This window comes from Oncorhynchus gorbuscha, linkage group LG07, assembly GCF_021184085.1.
Source record: "Oncorhynchus gorbuscha isolate QuinsamMale2020 ecotype Even-year linkage group LG07, OgorEven_v1.0, whole genome shotgun sequence".
NCBI lineage: Eukaryota > Metazoa > Chordata > Actinopteri > Salmoniformes > Salmonidae > Oncorhynchus > Oncorhynchus gorbuscha.
The window spans coordinates 37,799,193-37,816,278 of record NC_060179.1 but is presented as its reverse complement, the minus strand read 5'-3'; the positions used below and the strand labels follow the sequence as shown (position 1 = coordinate 37,816,278).

Below are 17,086 nucleotides of genomic sequence, written 5' to 3'. Positions count from 1 at the left end.
AAGCATAGTGGTGGAAACATCATGCTTTGGGGCTGTTTCTCTGCAAAGGGACCAGGACGACTGATCCGTGTAAAGGAAAGAATGAATGGGGCCATGTATCGTGAGATTTTGAGTGAAAACGTCCTTCCATCAGCAAGGGCATTGAAGATGAAACGTGGCTGGGTCTTTCAGCATGACAATGATCCTAAACACACAGCCCGGGCAACAAAGGAGTGGCTTCATAAGAAGCATTTCAAGGTCCTGGAGTGGCCTAGCCAGTCTCCAGATCTCAACCCCATAGAAAATCTTTGGAGGGAGTTGAAAGTCTGTGTTGCCCAGCAACAGCCCCAAAACATCATTGCTCTAGAGGAGATCTGCATGGGGGAATGGGACAAAATACCAGCAACAGTGTGTGAAAACCTTGTGAAGACTTACAGAAAACGTTTGACCTCTGTCATTGCCAACAAAGGGTATATAACAAATTATTCAGATAACAAAAGTTTATTGACCAAATACTTATTTTCCACCATAATTTGCAAATACATTCATTAAGAATCCTACAATGTGATCTTCTGGATTTTTTTCTCATTTTGTCTGTCATAGTTGAAGTGTACCTATGATGAAAATTACAGGCCTCTCTCATCTTTTTAAGTGGGAGAACTTGCACAATTGGTGGCTGACTAAATACTTTTTTGCCCCACTGTAGATACAGAAACACTAAACTAACGATTTAGATTTGTTATGAACAAGTGCATTCCATCAATTCGGTTAACATTCTGCCATAAAGAGTACATATTCAACTTAATAAAAAACACATTTTCCCATCTCAATTGGTTAAATATATATTTTATAGAAATATATATATATATATATTTTAAAAACGTCATTAAATAATTCCATCGCAAGACTAAATAAAATTACTATAGTAAATGCCTATTAAGTGTCAAATAAAGTAACACGGTTGACTCTGTTGGATTGAGGATTTTATCTTTATCTTAATCAGGCCTAAATGGAACCTTGTTGTGTGCAACAGGGCATGGAAATTACAAAAACATTTCTAGCCAGTCTATGGGTAGCAGGGTTGATGTGTTAATCTCGACCCGCTCAGTTTTCCAGTAAATACCAGAAAATGGCAAAAAAAGCGTAAAACCAGCTACCCTGCTTTACACTATTATTTTACTATTTAAAAATATATATATATATTTTTAAAAGGAATGGTTTCACCTTATTAAAACAAGAGTTCAGTTCGCATAACAGGGTTGATATAAATTAATCAATTATCACATGAAATAAATAACAATCTTCAGAAAAGGCTTGTCCAAGAAACAAAATAACTAGGGCTTTACAATGATGGTGAAAATGTTAAGTGGGATAAAAACGTACAGAGGGTGCACAGAAGGACATGTTAAAATGCAGAATTTTGCTGGATTTTGGCCCATTCCTCCTGACAGAGCAGGTGTAACTGAGTCAGGTTTGTAGGCCTCCTTGCTCACATACGCTTTTTCAGTTCTGCCCACACATTTGCTATAGGTTTGAGGTGATTGCTTTGTGATGGCCACTCCAATACCTTGACTTTGTTGTCCTGAAGCTATTTGCCACAAGTGTGCTTGGGGTCATTGTCCATTTGGAAGACCTATTTCTGACCAAGCTTTAAGTTCCTGACTGATGTCTTCCAGAGATATTGCTTCAATATATCCACATATTTTTTGTACCTCATAATACCATCTATTTTGTGAAGTGCATTAGTCCCTCCTGCAGCAAAGCACCCCCACAACATAATGCTGCCACCCCTGTGCTTCATGGTTAGGATGATGTTTTTCGGCTTGCAAGCCTCCCCATTTTTCCTCCAAACATAACAATGGTCATTACGGCCAAACAGTTATATTTTTGTTTCTTCAGACCAGAGGACATATCTCCAAAAAGTCCGATCTTTATCCCCATGTGTAGTTGCAAACAGTAGTCTGGCTTTTTCATGGCAGTGGCTTCTCTTCCTTGCTGAGCGGCCTTTCAGGTTATATCGATATATTACTAGTTTTACTGTGGATACTTTTGTACCTGTTTCCTCCAGCATCTTCACAAGGTATTTGCTGTTGTTCTGGGATTAATTAGCAATTTTCGCACCAAAGTACGTTCATCTCTAGGAGACAGAACGCATCTCATTCCTGAGCGGTATACCGGCTGTGTGGTCCCATGGTTTTTATACTTGCGTCCTATTTTTTGTACAGGTGAATGTGGTACCTTCAGGTGTTTGGAAATTGCTCCCAAGGATGAACCAGACTTGTGGAGGTCTGCACTTTTTTTTCAGAGGTCTTGGCTGATAACTTTTGATTTTCCCATGATGTCAAGCAAAGAGGCACTGAGTTTGAAGGTTGGCCTTGAAATACATCCACAGGTACACCTCCAATTGACTAAAATTATGTTGATTAGCCTATCAGAAGCTTCTAAAGCCATGACATAATTTTCTGGATTTTTTCAAGCTGTTGAAACGCACAGTCAACCTTTTAAAAACTTCTGACCCACTGGAATTGGTATAGTGAATTATAAGTGAAATAATCTGCTCTAAACAATTGTTGGAAAAATGACTTTATTTAACCTCTTGAACCTCTGGGGGCAGTATTTCATTTTTGCATGAAAAACGTTCCCGTTTTAAACAAGATATTGTGTCACAAAAAGATGCTTGACTATGCATATAATTGACAGCTTTGGAAAGAAAACACTCTGACGTTTCTAAAACTGCAAAGATATTGTCTGTAAGTGCCATAGAACTAATGCTACAGGCGAACCAAGATGAAACTTCAAACAGGAAGTGAGACAGATTTTTGAGGTGATATGTTCCAATGTCTCCTTATATGGCTGTGAATGCGCCAGGAACGAGCCTACACTTTCTGTCGTTTCCCCAAGGTGTCTGCAGCATTGTGATGTATTTATAAGCATATCATTGGAAGATTGACCATAAGAGACTACATTTACCAGGTGTCCGTCTGGTGTCCTCCGTCGAAATTGGTGCGTAATCTCCAGCTGCATGTATTTTTCCATGTGATTCTGCCACGAATGACTTATCATCGAATAGATATGTGTAAAACACCTTGAGGATTGATTCTAAACAACGTTTGCCATGTTTCTGTCAATATTATGGAGTTAATTTGGAAAAAAAGTTTGGCGTTTTGATGACTGAATTTTCGGGGTTTTTTCTCAGCCAAACGTGATGAACAAAACGGATCGATTTCTCCTACACAAATAATATTTTTGGAAAAACTGAACATTTGCTATCTAACTGAGAGTCTCCTCATTGAAAACACCGAAGTTCTTCAAAGGTAAATTATTTTATTTTAATGCTTTTCTTATTTTTGTGAAAAAGTTGCCTGCTGAATGCTAGGCTTAATGCTATGCTAGCTATCAATACTCTTACACAAATGCTTGTTTTGCTATGGTTGAAAAGCATATTTTGAAAATCTGAGATGACAGTGTTGTTAACAAAGGGCTAAGCTTGAGAGCCAATATATTTATTTGATTTCATTTGCGATTTTCATGAATAGTTAACGTTGCGTTATGGTAATGAGCTTGAGGCTATAATTAAGATCCCGGATACGGGATTGCTCGTCGCAACAGGTTAACTAGGCAAGTCAGTTAACATCTTGCTCCTACCTGACACGCAGGCGTCCCATCTAGACATCTGGAAATGCAAATGCGCTACGCTAAATGCTAATAGCACTCGTTAAAACTCAAACATTCATTAAAATACACATGCAGGGTATTGAATTAAAGCTACACTCGTTGTGAATCCAGGCAACAAGTCAGCTTTTTAAAATGCTTTTCGGCGAAAGCATGAGAAGCTATTATCTGATAGCATGTAACAATCTGAAAGCATGTAACACCCCAAAAGACCCGCAGGGGACGTAAACAAAATAATTAGCATAGTCGACGCTACACAAAACGCACAAATAAAATATAAAACATTCATTACCTTTGACCATCTTCTTTGTTGGCACTCCTAGATGTCCCATAAACACTATTGGGTATTTTTTTCGATTAAATCGGTCCATATATAACCTAGATATCGATCTATGAAGACTGTGTGATCAACGAAAAAAATAGCGTTTTATAACGTAACGTCATTTTTTAACCTCTTAGGCCGACCCCATGCGGTCGCGTAATCATAGCCTCAAGCTCATTACCATAACGCAACGTTAGCGATTTCTAAAAATCGCAAATGAAATGAAATAAATATGCCTGCTCTCAAGCTTATCCTTTTCTTAACAATCCTGTCGTCTCAGATTTTCAAAATATGCTTTAGAACCAGAGAAAATCAATAATTTGTGTAAGAGTGGTGATAGCTAGCTTAGCATTTAGCGTTAGCATTTAGCACGCATAATATTCACAAAAACCAGCAAAGGGATCAAATAAAATAATTTACCTTTGAAGAACTTCAGATGTTTCAATGAGGAGACTCTCAGTTACATAGCAGATGTCCAGTTTTTCCTGAAAGATGCTTGTGTAGGACACAACGTTCCGTTTTGTTACTATGCATTTGGCTACCGAAACTAACCGAAAATTCAGTCACCTACACGTCAAACTTTTTTCCGAATTAACTCCATAATATCGACTGAAACATGGAAAACGTTGTTTGAATCAATCCTCAAGGTGTTTTGTCATATATCTCTTCATTGAAATGCCGTTCCTGGAAGCCTGCATTGTTCTCAGATTCGGATGGAAAAATACTGGTAGGTGACTTTTGCGCACCAATTTCCACGCAGACACCGTGCGGGACACTTGGCAATTGTAGTCTCTTATGGTCAATCTTCCAATGATATGCCTACAAATACGTCACAATGCTGCAGACACCTTGGGGAAACGATAGAAAGTGTCCGTTCATTCCTGTCGCATTCACAGCCATATAAGGCGATCATGGAAAACGTGCCGTCAGAAATCCTGTTGATTTCCTGGTCGCTCAAACATCTTGGTTTTGCCTGTAACTTTAGTTCTATGGCACTCACAGTGAAAATCTTTGCAGTTCTGGAAACGTCAGAGTGTCTTCTTTCCAAAACTATCAATTCCAAGCATAGTCGAGCATATTTTCGTGACAAAATATTGCGCTAAAAACGGGCACGTCTTTTTATCCAAAAATGAAATACTGCCCCTATAGGACTAACAGGTTAAAATTAAAAAAGTCGACGATAAACTTTCACAAAACACTTAGAAATACTTTTGTAATACAACTTTAGGTATTAGTAAACGTTAATAAGCGATCAAATTGATCACGAGGCGATGTATATTATATAGCTGTACGTCTGGAAATAATGTCCGGGTAAATCTCAACCAAAATATCCGGTCGGAGACCGGAAGAACTGCGCTGCCTTGTTTCTGTTTGACCAAGAAACAAATAGTAGGCAAATGACAAGACTGTTGACATCGTGTGGAAGCTGTAGGTATTTCAACCTCGGCCCCATTTAATGTGATTCACGTTTAACAAATGGTTGAAGTGGCGCATGGATATATTTTCCCATTTTCAGTGATGAAACGCACGTTCTTTCATAGTCACAGCCGTGATTTAACCAGTTTTATAAACGTCTGAGGGTTTTCTATCCACACATACTAATCATATGCATATACTATATTCCTGGCATGAGTAGCAGGGTGCTGAAATGTTGCGCGATTTTTAACAGAATGTTAGAAAAAGTAGGGGGTAGGAGTAACAGGTTAAGAACAAATTCTTGTTTACAATGACGGCCTGCTGGGGAATAGTGCATTAACGGCCTCGTTCAGGGGCAGAACGACAGATGTTTACCTCCTCAGCTCCGGGATTCGATCCAGCAACTTTTCAGTTGTTACTTTGCTAACACTCTAACCACTAAGCTACCTGCCTCCCCAAAATATTCTTGACGAGGATGGGAACTGAACCCACGCGTGCAGAAAACAATGGATTAGCAGTCCATTGAGAACCCTTTTTGGATACAGGTAAAACCCTTTTGGTTCCAAGTAGAACCGTTCCATGTAGGACCTATTCCACCGAGAGTTCTACATGGAACTTAAAATGGTTCTAGATGGAACCAAAAACATTTTTACCTGGAACCAACAAGGTTTCTTCAAAGGGTTATTCTATGTGGACAGCCAAAGAACACATCTAGGTTCTAGATAGCACTTTTGTTTTAAATGTACTGTTATATCCACATGAGACTCACTGCTGGCTGACAGTTGCCATGGTAACCATTCACAACTCACTCGGCCTTAGTGCTTAGTACACAAAACAATTAGGCATATGGTAGAGTGGTGTAGGAAGAGACGCAAGGACTTGAGCATGTCATCTGTTAGACAACAACAAAGGTACCAAACATTCCTTTCCAACCCCATCATGGCAATCTGTGACATATTTTTGTCCCTGAAACGCCAACAGTGCCTAATTGTCATCAGATCGACAGTCAACATATTTATATGTACACCTCACATGAACAGTATCTGAGGGTATTGAGTAGTTGAATGTGAAACCCTGGGTGGAGATTTAGCCACAGGGCAGAGCTAGAAAAATTCATAAGAAATGTACACAGATGATATGAAGTGCAATAAATACCTTCGTTGTCCTTGAGGGTGAAGTTGGGGTTGACAGGGACTCCGCTCGGCAACGAGAAGGAGAATCTCTGTCCGTTTGCAAAGTCATCCTTATCCACTGCAGTCATAGTCTGAATCACCTGTCGTGAATCAGAAAAGAACAAAGATAATAATGAATAATGAATCATGACCTTTCTTCATATGAGTGCAAGTGTAAACCAAAAATGATGTATATTTCATCATCTGTTGCTCATTAGCTATACATTATGTTCATGCATAGCTTACAAAGGAACATCAAAAGTTCAGCGCTCAATACTCAACAATGATGATAACCACAAAACATTTGCAGAAAAAGGATCCTTTCGTATTGTCTGACATTCCCATAGATTGGAAAGCTGCCGCGGTCATCCCCCTCTTCAAAGGGGGAGACATTCTGCCAGGTCGCAGTTGTAAATGAGAACTTGTTCTCAACTAGCCTACCTGGTTAAATAAAGGTGAAAAATAAATAGACCCAACCTGCTACAGATCTATATCTATCCTATCCTGCCTTTCTAAGGTCTTCGAAAGCCAAGTTAACAAACAGATTACCGACCATTTTGAATCCCACCATACCTTCTCCACTATGCAATCTGGTTTCAGAGCTGGTCATGGGTGCATCTCAGCCACACTCAAGGTCCTAAACGATATCATAACCAACATCGATAAGAGACATTACTGTGCAGCCGTATTCATTGACCTGGCGAAGGCTTTCGACTCAATCACAACACTCTTATTGGCAGACTCAACTGCCGTGGATTCTCAAATGATTGCCTCGCCTAGTCCACCAACTACTTCTCTGATAGAGTTCAGAATGTCAAATCGGAGGGCCTGTTGTCCGAACCTCTGGCAGTCTCTATGGGGGTATAACATGGTTCAATTCTCAGACCGACTCTCTTCTCTGTATACATTAATGATGTCGCTCTTGCTGCTGGTGATTCTCTGATCCACCTCTACGCAGATGACACCATTCTATAAGATGAAACAGGAACAATGGAAGACAATATGTGATAATAAGTGACGGGAACTTAAGGATAGGAATGATGATGGTGTCTAAGAATCGTTGACAGACATGTTCTCCACTTGGTTCTGGAGCTGGTCTCCATGTCCCTGTTTCTTCTCTGGACCTTCTTTGGACACTGTGTTAACTAACATCCAGATGAGATTCAATGCCATATAACTCTCCTTCCGTGGCCTCCAACTGCTCTTAAATGCAAGTAAAACTAAATGCATGCTCTTCAACCGATCGCTGCCCGCACCTGCCCGCCCATCCAGCGACACTACTCTGGACGGTTCTGACTTAGAATATGTGGACAACTACAAATACCTAGGTGTCTGGTTAGACTGTAAACTCTCCTTCCAGACTTCACATTAAACATCTCCAAAATTAAATCTAGAATCAGCTTCCTATTTCGCAATAAAGCAACCTTCACTCATGCTGCCAAACATACCCTCATAAAACTGACCATCCTACCGATCCTCGACTTCGGCGATGTCATTTACAAAGTAGCCTCCAACCCTCTACTCATCAAATTTGATGCAGTCTATCACAGTGCCATCCATTTTGTCTCCAAAGCCCCATATACTACCCACCACTGCGACCTGTATGCTCTCGTTGGCTGGCCCTCGCTTCATACTCGTCGCCAAACCCTCTGGCTCCAGGTTATCTACAAGTCTCTGCTAGGTAAAGCCCCGCCTTATCTCAGCTCACTGGTCACCATAGCAACACCCACCCGTAGCAGATGCTCCAGCAGGTATATCTCACTGGTCACCCCCAAAGCAAAAAAGTATTTAGTCAGCCACCAATTGTGCAAGGTCTCCCACTTAAAAAGATGAGAGAGGCCTGTAATTTACATCATAGGTACAATTCAACTATGACAGACAAAATGAGAAAAAAAATCCAGCAAATCACATTGTAGGATTTTTAATGAATTTATTTAGAAATTATGGTGGAAAATAAGTATTTGGTCAATAACAAATACTTTGTTATATACCCTTTGTTGGCAATGACAGAGGTCAAACGTTTTCTGTAAGTCTTCACAAGGTTTTCACACACTGTTGGTGGTATTTTGGCCCATTCCTCCATGCAGATCTCCTCTAGAGCAGTGATGTTTTGGGGCTGTTGCTGGGCAACACAGACTTTCAACTCCCTCCAAAGATTTTCTATGGGGTTGAGATCTGGAGACTGGCTAGGCCACTCCAAGACCTTGAAATGTTTCTTACGAAGCCACTCCTTCGTTGCCCGGGCGGTGTGTTTAGGATCATTGTCATGCTGAAAGACCCAGCCACATTTCATTTTCAATGCCATTGCTGATGGAAGGAGGTTTTCACTCAAAATCTCACGATACATGGCCCCATTCATTCTTTCCTTTACACGGATCAGTCGTCCTGGTCCCTTTGCAGAAAAACAGCCCCAAAGCATGATGTTTCCACCCCCATGCTTGTCAGTAGGTATGGTGTTCTTTGGATGCAACTCAGCATTCTTTGTCCTCCAAACACGACGAGTTGAGTTTTTACCAAAAAGGTCTATTTTGTTTTCATCTGAACACATGACATTCTCCCAATCTTCTTCTGGATCATCGAAATCCTCCCGAGCAAACTTCAGACGGGCCTGGACATGTACTGGCTTAAGCAGGGGGACATGTCTGGCACTGCAGGATTTGAGTCCCTGGCGGCATAGTGTGTTACTGATGGTTGGCTTTGTTACTCTCTGCAGGTCATTCACTAGGTCCCCCCGTGTGGTTCTGGGATTTTTGCTCACAGTTCTTGTGATAATTTTGACCCCACGGGGTGAAATCTTGAGTGGAGCCCCAGATTGAGGGAAATTATTAGTGGTCTTGTATGTCTTCCATCTCCTAATAATTGCTTCCACAGTTGATTTCTTCAAACCAAGCTGCTTACCTATTGCAGATTCAGTATTCCCAGCCTGGTGCAGGTCTACAATTTTGTTTCTGGTGTCCTTTGACAGCTCTTTGGTCTTGGCCATAGTGGAGTTTGGAGTGTGACTGTTTGAGGTTGTGGACAGAGGTGTCTTTTATACTGAAAGTTCAAACAGGTGCCATTAATACAGGTAACGAGTGGAGGACAGAGGAGCCTCTTAAAGAAGAAGTTACAGGTCTGTGAGAGCCAGAAATCTTGCTTGTTTGTAGGTGACCAAATACTTATTTTCCACCATCATTTGCAAATAAATTCATAAAAAATCCTACAATGTGATTTTCTGGATTTTATCTTCTCATTTTGTCTTTCATAGTTGAAGTGTTACAGGCCTCTCTCATCTTTTTAAGTCGGAGAACTTGCACAATTGGTGGCGACTAAATACTTTTTTTGCCCCACTGTATATACTGAAATCATGTGACAGATTGCACACGGGTGGACTTTATTAAACAAATGATGTGACTTCTGAATGTCATTTTTTAGATCTTATTTAAGTGCTTCATAGCAAAGGCGGTGAAACATATACCACTTTTCCGTTTTATATTTTGTAGAATTTTTTGAAACAAGTAATTTTTTTCATTTCATGAAATCCAACTAAAAATCAATTTAAGTTACAGGTTGTAATGCAACAAAATAGGAAAAACGACAAGGGGGATGAATACTTTTGCAAGGCACTGTAAGTAGCACTTTCAATCAAACTCTCTAACAAAAGTACTCATCCCCGCCCCTCCCTAAATACAAAAAACAAAAAGATGTAGTTATCTTATTTCATTCAAGTTTCTGTAGGAATAGTGAGACTATCAAACCAATTTTAAAGAAGTATTAGCTACATGGCTATATGTCAAAACACCATCTTCACTGGTCCACCCCTGCTTGCACCTCCTCCCTGGAAGTGATTGTCCAAAATCTCTGCAGTATTCTTAATTTAAATGAATAAGAATCTACAAAGAGCAAATTGGAATGAGCTATGAGGCATTTTGAATGAGCATTCATTAACCCTCCCCTCTTTCTCACTCTGCTTGCTCCCCCTCTCTCTTTCACACCCCTCTCCTTGCCACTCCTCTCTCTCTTTCTCTCTGTCTGTCTGTCTACCTTGTTTCCTTTCTCTCTCTTCTTCCACCCAATCTCTATCTCTCTCTCTCTCTCTCTCTCTCTCTCTCTCTCTCTCTCTCTCTCTCTCTCTCTCTCTCTCTCTCTCTCTCTCTCTTTCTCTTTCTCTCTCTCTCTCTCTCTCTCTCTCTCTCTCTCTCTCTCTCTCTCTCTCTCTCTCTCTCTCTCTCTCTCTCTCTCTCCAATTCAAGGGCTTTATTGGCATGGGAAACATGTGTTATCATTGCCAAAGCAAATGATGTTGATAGTATACAAAAGTGAAATAAACAATAAAAATCTCTCTCTTCTTCCGCCCAATCTCTCTCTCTCTCTCTTCTTCCGCCCAATGAATCAATCAATTTCTCTCTTTTCCTCTGTCCAATCTCTCTCTCCCTTCTTCCGCCCTCTCTCGCTCTCTCTGTCTCCAATTCAAGGGGCTTTATTGGCATGGGAAACATGTGTTAACATTGCCAAAGCAAGTGAGGTAGATAATATACAAAAGTGAAAAAAAAACAATAACAATCTCTCTCTCTCTCTCTCTCTCTCTCTCTCTCTCTCTCTCTCTCTCTCTCTCTCTCTCTCTCTCTCTCGCTCTCGCTCTCGCTCTCGCTCTCTCGCTCTCGCTCTCTATCTCTCTCATCCAAACTGCTGGGGGAAACACAAAGGTACACTGCATAATGCATGTACTCAGGTCAAGGGAGTTGACGAGAGATAATCCATAGCTCTCAGCACCTGCTATCTCATGTGTGTGTGTATGTGTGTGCGCTACAGTTTATGCTCACCTGTCCTGGCCTTGAGCTCTCACACACAATGACCTCCTTGTCCTTGTTAATTTCAGGAGGGTTGTCGTTCACATCCAACACCTGCACAGTGACGGGGACATGGCTGAGGAGGCTAGGGTTGTCTAGAATAAAATACACACGCACAAATGAATAACATTAATAAAGGAAAAAACTGATCCTAGGTCATCACTCATACTCTTTATGAAACACTTGATGAAAATGGCTCCTGAATTAACAGTAACACAAACTGATAAAGTGGTATCCAAGGGAAAGGATACCACTTGGATTTTTGCATTTTTTTTGCGTATCTTTTAAAATCTTTTGTATTTTTACAATTGACTTGGTGGTACACAACTTGACAAGATAATCTAGGAGTAGGAGGAGACATTGGTTACGGTCACGAAGCAAAACGTTTTCTTAATTTACAGGCTAAAGAACAACACTAAGAACAATATATTTGTTATTTGAGTTACTTTAGCTTGCTATGGGTGATGGATCATTTGGTCCCATGCTTGCATAGGCGATTATTCAGCACATCAGACTAAGGGCCCAGTCTACCAAACCATGTGTGACTGTCTGTTCATGTGTAAAGGTACCACTCGCTCTGGCTGACAAATAACACTTCTGATGAAAATGTTGCTAATGAATTCAAGGAACAATACATCCATTTACACAAATACATATTATGTATATTAAGTGCTCAATTTACTAAAATCTTACACACTGGAGATTAAGCTGTATAGGTGTTATGAAGATTAATGTCACTACATTTTGGTTACTTCCCAAATGGCACTGTAATACAAACCTACTCATTCAAGGGTTTTTACTATTTTCAACATTGTAGAATAATAGTGAAGACATCAAAACTATGAAATAACATATATGAAATTGTGTAGTAACCAATACATATTGAATTTTAGGTTCTTCAAAGTAGCCACCGTTTGCCTTGATGATGGTGGGAACCACACATGCAGAGATCATCTATTCACCTACTCTGCGTCTCACAAAGAGACGGCGGTTGGAACCAGAAATCTCAAATTTGGACTCATCAGACGAAAAGATAGATTTCCACCGGTGTAATGACCATAACTTCTGTTTCTTGGCTCAAGCAAGTCTCTTCTTATAATTGGTGTCCTAATACTCTGCAGCAGAGGTAACTCTGGATCTTCCTTTCCTGTGACGGTCCTCATGAGAGCCAGTTTCATCATTGCGCTTGATGGTTTTTGCGATTGGCACTGTACATATTGTACTACTGTTGACCCACACAACAGAGGGAATAGGGTGTCTGAATTATTCTTTCTGAAATTGTAAGTACATTGTCAAGCAACTAGTTACTGACAATTTTTTTTTACCATGATTTCTGTGTTAATATGGAGGAAGGAAAAATAATATTCTAGTGGTGTGCGGCTAAGCTGAAAATGTTTCCTCAATAGTAACACTACATTTGGCACAGAGGTAGATAATGTGTACCCTTACAAGTTAAAGATACAGTATGGAGCTTGGGACCCTGCGGGGCGTAGCAGCCATTATAATAAAAAAATACTTAGCTCTACAGTGCTTTACAAAAGTATTCACCCCCCTTGGCATTTTTCCTATTTTGTTTCATTACAACCTGTAATTTAAATGGATTTGTATTTCATATAATAGACATACACAAAATAGTGTCACATGATCTGTCACATGATCTCAGTATATATATATATATATATATATATATATATATATACACCTGTTCTGAAAGGCCCCAGAGCCTGCAACACCACTAAGCAAGGCGCACCACCGAGCAAGGCGCACCACCAAACAAGGTGCACCACCAAGCAAGGCGCACCACCAAGCAAGGCACACCACCAAGCAAGCGGCATCATGAATAAAAACTTTTGGATCTTCAAAGTGGTAGGCATGTTGTGTAAATCAAATGATTCAAACCCCCCCCAAAACCTGTTTTATTTCCAGGTTGTAGGGCAACAAAATAGGAAAAACCCAAGGGGGTGAATACTTTCGCATGCCAATGTATAACCATGTTGAGAGTCTATATTTCAGATGCAATTGGAACTGAGCTGACAGCCCATAGCATTCAAAAGTTAGAACTAAATGATGGCACCAGCTCCTATTCTCCGAATATCACAGAAACAAATCATTTGAATAAATAACAGAAATGTTTTCATAACAAGTGGCTATGTTTGACATTGATTAAAATATCTGTTATACATATGAAAAATATACAAAAACGTTGTTGTGTTAGAAATGTATGAATATTGTTGAGCTTATTTCGGGAAATTTAAACCATACATAAAGCAATCACAGGTGTTGATTGGGAGAGCTAGCTAAGACAACAACGGGTAAAATAACAATAGCTAATCAGCTAAGACAACAAGAACAGGTAAAATAGCGATGAATGGGCAGAGAGGGTCAACTACACACAGGACCTGAGTTCGAGGCTGGGGCCGACAGATAAACAAAATAAACAAAAATGGAGTACCGTTATCAATGAACAGTTCAGCAGGCATCAGCTATGTATTCAGGTGATCATAGGGTCCAGTGAACAGAAATAGATGAAACAGGGAAGCCGTTAGGTAGTCGTTACTACGTTAGCATGCGGGAGACACAGCGTTCATAAAGTTAGCAGGCCTGGGCTAGCAGAAGCGTCTTCACCGACGTCCGACAAGTGCCGGTTGAGGGCACATCAGACGGAATTACGTCGGCATACAAGTCGTGATGGATCGGCGGGGCTCCGTGTCTACAAAGGGTCCAGGTCAATTGACAAAAGAGGTATTGTAGCTGGAGTAATTTTGTTTGCTAGCAGGGAGATGTGCCTGGCTCGAGGCTAACTGGTGCTAGCATCGGGACAATAGCCACTCGGTAGCAGCTAGCTAGCTGCGATGATCCGCTGCAAAGGTCCAGAGCTTATGTTAGTGAAGAGTCCCGGAGGCATCAGCTGTGTAGCCAAGTGATCATAGGGTCCACTGAGCAGGCTGGGAGATGGGCCTGGCTCAAGGCTAGCTTCGGGGCTGGGCCACCCAGTAGCAGCTAGCTCGCTGGAATTATCTGGAGTAATGGTCCAGAGCTTACGGCAGAAATCTGGTGATGTAGTGGAGAAAAGCAGTCTGGTAAGCTCAGGGTTGATATCGCGCTGTGCATACTGGTGGTTATTATCCAGGGCAAAAACGGCTGGTGTCTGAGCCTAAGACCTGTAGCAGTGGATAACAGTGATTAAACAGCTAGTAGCTAATTAGCTGGTTAGCATCTGATCACTATCTTCTGATGGAGGTTCTAGCTATACGGTCTAAAAATTGCAGATTCGTATCACATTGGGTGAGGTGGGTTGCCGGAAGGTATATCTAATTTAAAAATGGAAAAAGAGATTGAAAAATATTGAAATATATACAAAATAAGATGAAGAAAAATACAAAATGTACACAGAACAGCGACAAAACACGTCTGCACTGCTACTCCATCTTGGATTCAAATAGGTGGCACAATGCGGGGGCACAGGTTAGTTGAGGAATCATCTCTTTTGTCTTGATCACGTTGAGGGAGCGGTTGTTGTCCTAGAACCACACAACCATGTCTCTGACCCCCTCCCTAAAGGCTGTCTCATTGTTGTAAATGATCACGCCTACCATTGGCAAACATAATGATGGTGTTGGAGTTGTGCCTGGCCATGCAGTCATGCGTGAACAGGGAGTACAGGAGGGGACTGAGCACGCACCCCTGAAGGGCCCCTGTGTTGAGGATTAGCGTGGTGGATGTGTCGTTACCTAACCTTACTACCTGGGGTGGCCCATCAGGAAGTCCAGGATCCAGTTGCAGAGGGAGGTGTTTAGTCCCAGGGTCCTTATTTTATTGATGAGCTTTGAGGGCACTATGGTGTTGAACGCTAAGCTGTATTCAATGAATAGCATTCTTACATAGTGTTCCTTTTTCCCAGGTGGGAAAGGGCAGTCTGGACTGCCATAGAGATTGCATCATCTGTGGATCTGTTGGGGCGGTATGCAAATTGGAGTGAGTCTGGGGTTTCTGAGATAATGGTGTTGATGTGAGCCATGACCCGCCTTTCAAAGCACTTCATGGCAACAGACGTGAGTGCTACGGGTTGGTAGTCATTTAGGCAGGTTGTCTTAGTGGTCTTGGGCACAGGCACTATGGTAGTCTGCTTAAAACATGTTGGTATTACAGACTCAGACAGGGAGAGTTTGAAAATGTCAGCGAAGACGCATGCTCGGAGTACACGCCCTGGTAATCCGTCTGGCCCTGCGGCATTGTGAATGTTGACCTGTTTTTAAGGTCTTACTCACATCAGCTGAGGAGAGCGTAATCACACAGTCTTCCAGAACAGATGGTACTCATTATCTTTTTTATTTCACCTTTATTTAACTAGGTAGGCTAGTTGAGAACAAGTTCTCATTTACAACTGCGACCAGGCCAAGATAAAGCAAAGCAGTTCGACACATAACACCATACATAGTTACACATGGAATAAACAAACATTCAGTCAATAATACAGTAGAAAGAGTCTATATGCAGTGTGTGCAAATTAGGTAAGATAAGGGAGGTAAGGCAATAAAAAGGCCATGGTGGTGAAGTAATTACAAAATACCAATTGAACACTGGAGTGAATAGATGTGCAGAAGATTAATGTGCAAGTAGAGATACTGGGGTGCAAAGGAGCAAGATGAATAAATAAATACAGTATTGGGATGAGGTAGTTGGATGGGCCATTTACAGATTAAATGCAGGGCTACGTGCAGGAGCAGTGATCTGTGAGCTCTGACAGCTGGTGCTTAAAGCTAGTGAGGGAGATATGAGTCTCCAGCTTCAGTAATTTTTGCAGTTCAGTGTGTTTGGCGAGGAGACGAAAGCCAACGAGAGCGTACAGGTCGCAGTGGTGGGAAGTATATGGGTCTTTGGTGACAAAACGGATGGCACCGTGATAGACTGCATCCAATTTGTTGAGTAGCGTGTTGGAGGCTATTTTGTAGATGACATCGCCGAAGTCGAGGATCGGTAGGATGGTCAGTTTTACGAGGGTATGCTTGGCAGCATGAGTGAAGGATGCTTTGTTGCGAAATAAGAAGCTGATTCTAGATTTAATTTTGGATTGGAGATGTTTAATGAGTCTGGAAGGAGAGTTTACAGTCTATTCAGACACCTAGGTCTTTGAGGTTGTCCACATATTCTAAGTAAGAACCGTCCAGAGTATTGATGCTGGATGGGCGGGCAGGTGCGGGCAGCGATCGTTTGAAGAGCATGCATTTAGTTTTACTTGCCTTTAAGAGGAGTTGGAGGCCTCGGAAGGAGAGTTGTATGGCATTTAAGCTCGTCGGGAGGTTAGTTAACACAGTGTCCAAAGAAGGGCCAGAAGTATTCAGATTGGTGTCGTCTGCGTAGAGGTGGATCAGAGAATCACCAGCAGCAAGAGCGACATCATTGATGCATACAGAGAAGGGAGTCGGCCCAATAATTGAACCCTGTGGCACCCCCATAGAGACTACCAGAGGTCCGGACAACAGGCCCTCCAATTTGACACACAGAAATGTTTCAGAGAAGTAGTTGGGGAACCAGGCGAGGCAGTCATTTGAGGTGATTGACAGAGTCGAAAGCCTTGGCCAGGTCGATGAATATATGGCTGCACAGTAATGTCTCTTATTGATGACGTTTATTGTATCGTTTAGGACCTTGTATGTGGCTGAGGTGAATCCATGACCAGCTCTGAAACCAGATTG

At 41.4% G+C, this 17,086-nt stretch overlaps 1 protein-coding gene across 3 annotated transcripts in view; it reads right to left on the bottom strand.

Annotated features, from left to right (window-relative positions):
• Positions 1-17,086, bottom strand: part of LOC124039839 (cadherin-18-like) — a 369,098-nt gene that overhangs the window by 17,889 nt on the left and 334,123 nt on the right. For all 3 annotated transcript variants that reach the window (XM_046356288.1, XM_046356287.1, XM_046356289.1), the window contains 2 exons: positions 11,364-11,485; positions 6,545-6,662 (listed from right to left, as the gene is read on the bottom strand). In XM_046356288.1, coding sequence (XP_046212244.1) covers positions 6,545-6,662; positions 11,364-11,485 — 240 coding nt within the window. The remainder of the gene's footprint in view (positions 1-6,544; positions 6,663-11,363; positions 11,486-17,086) is intronic.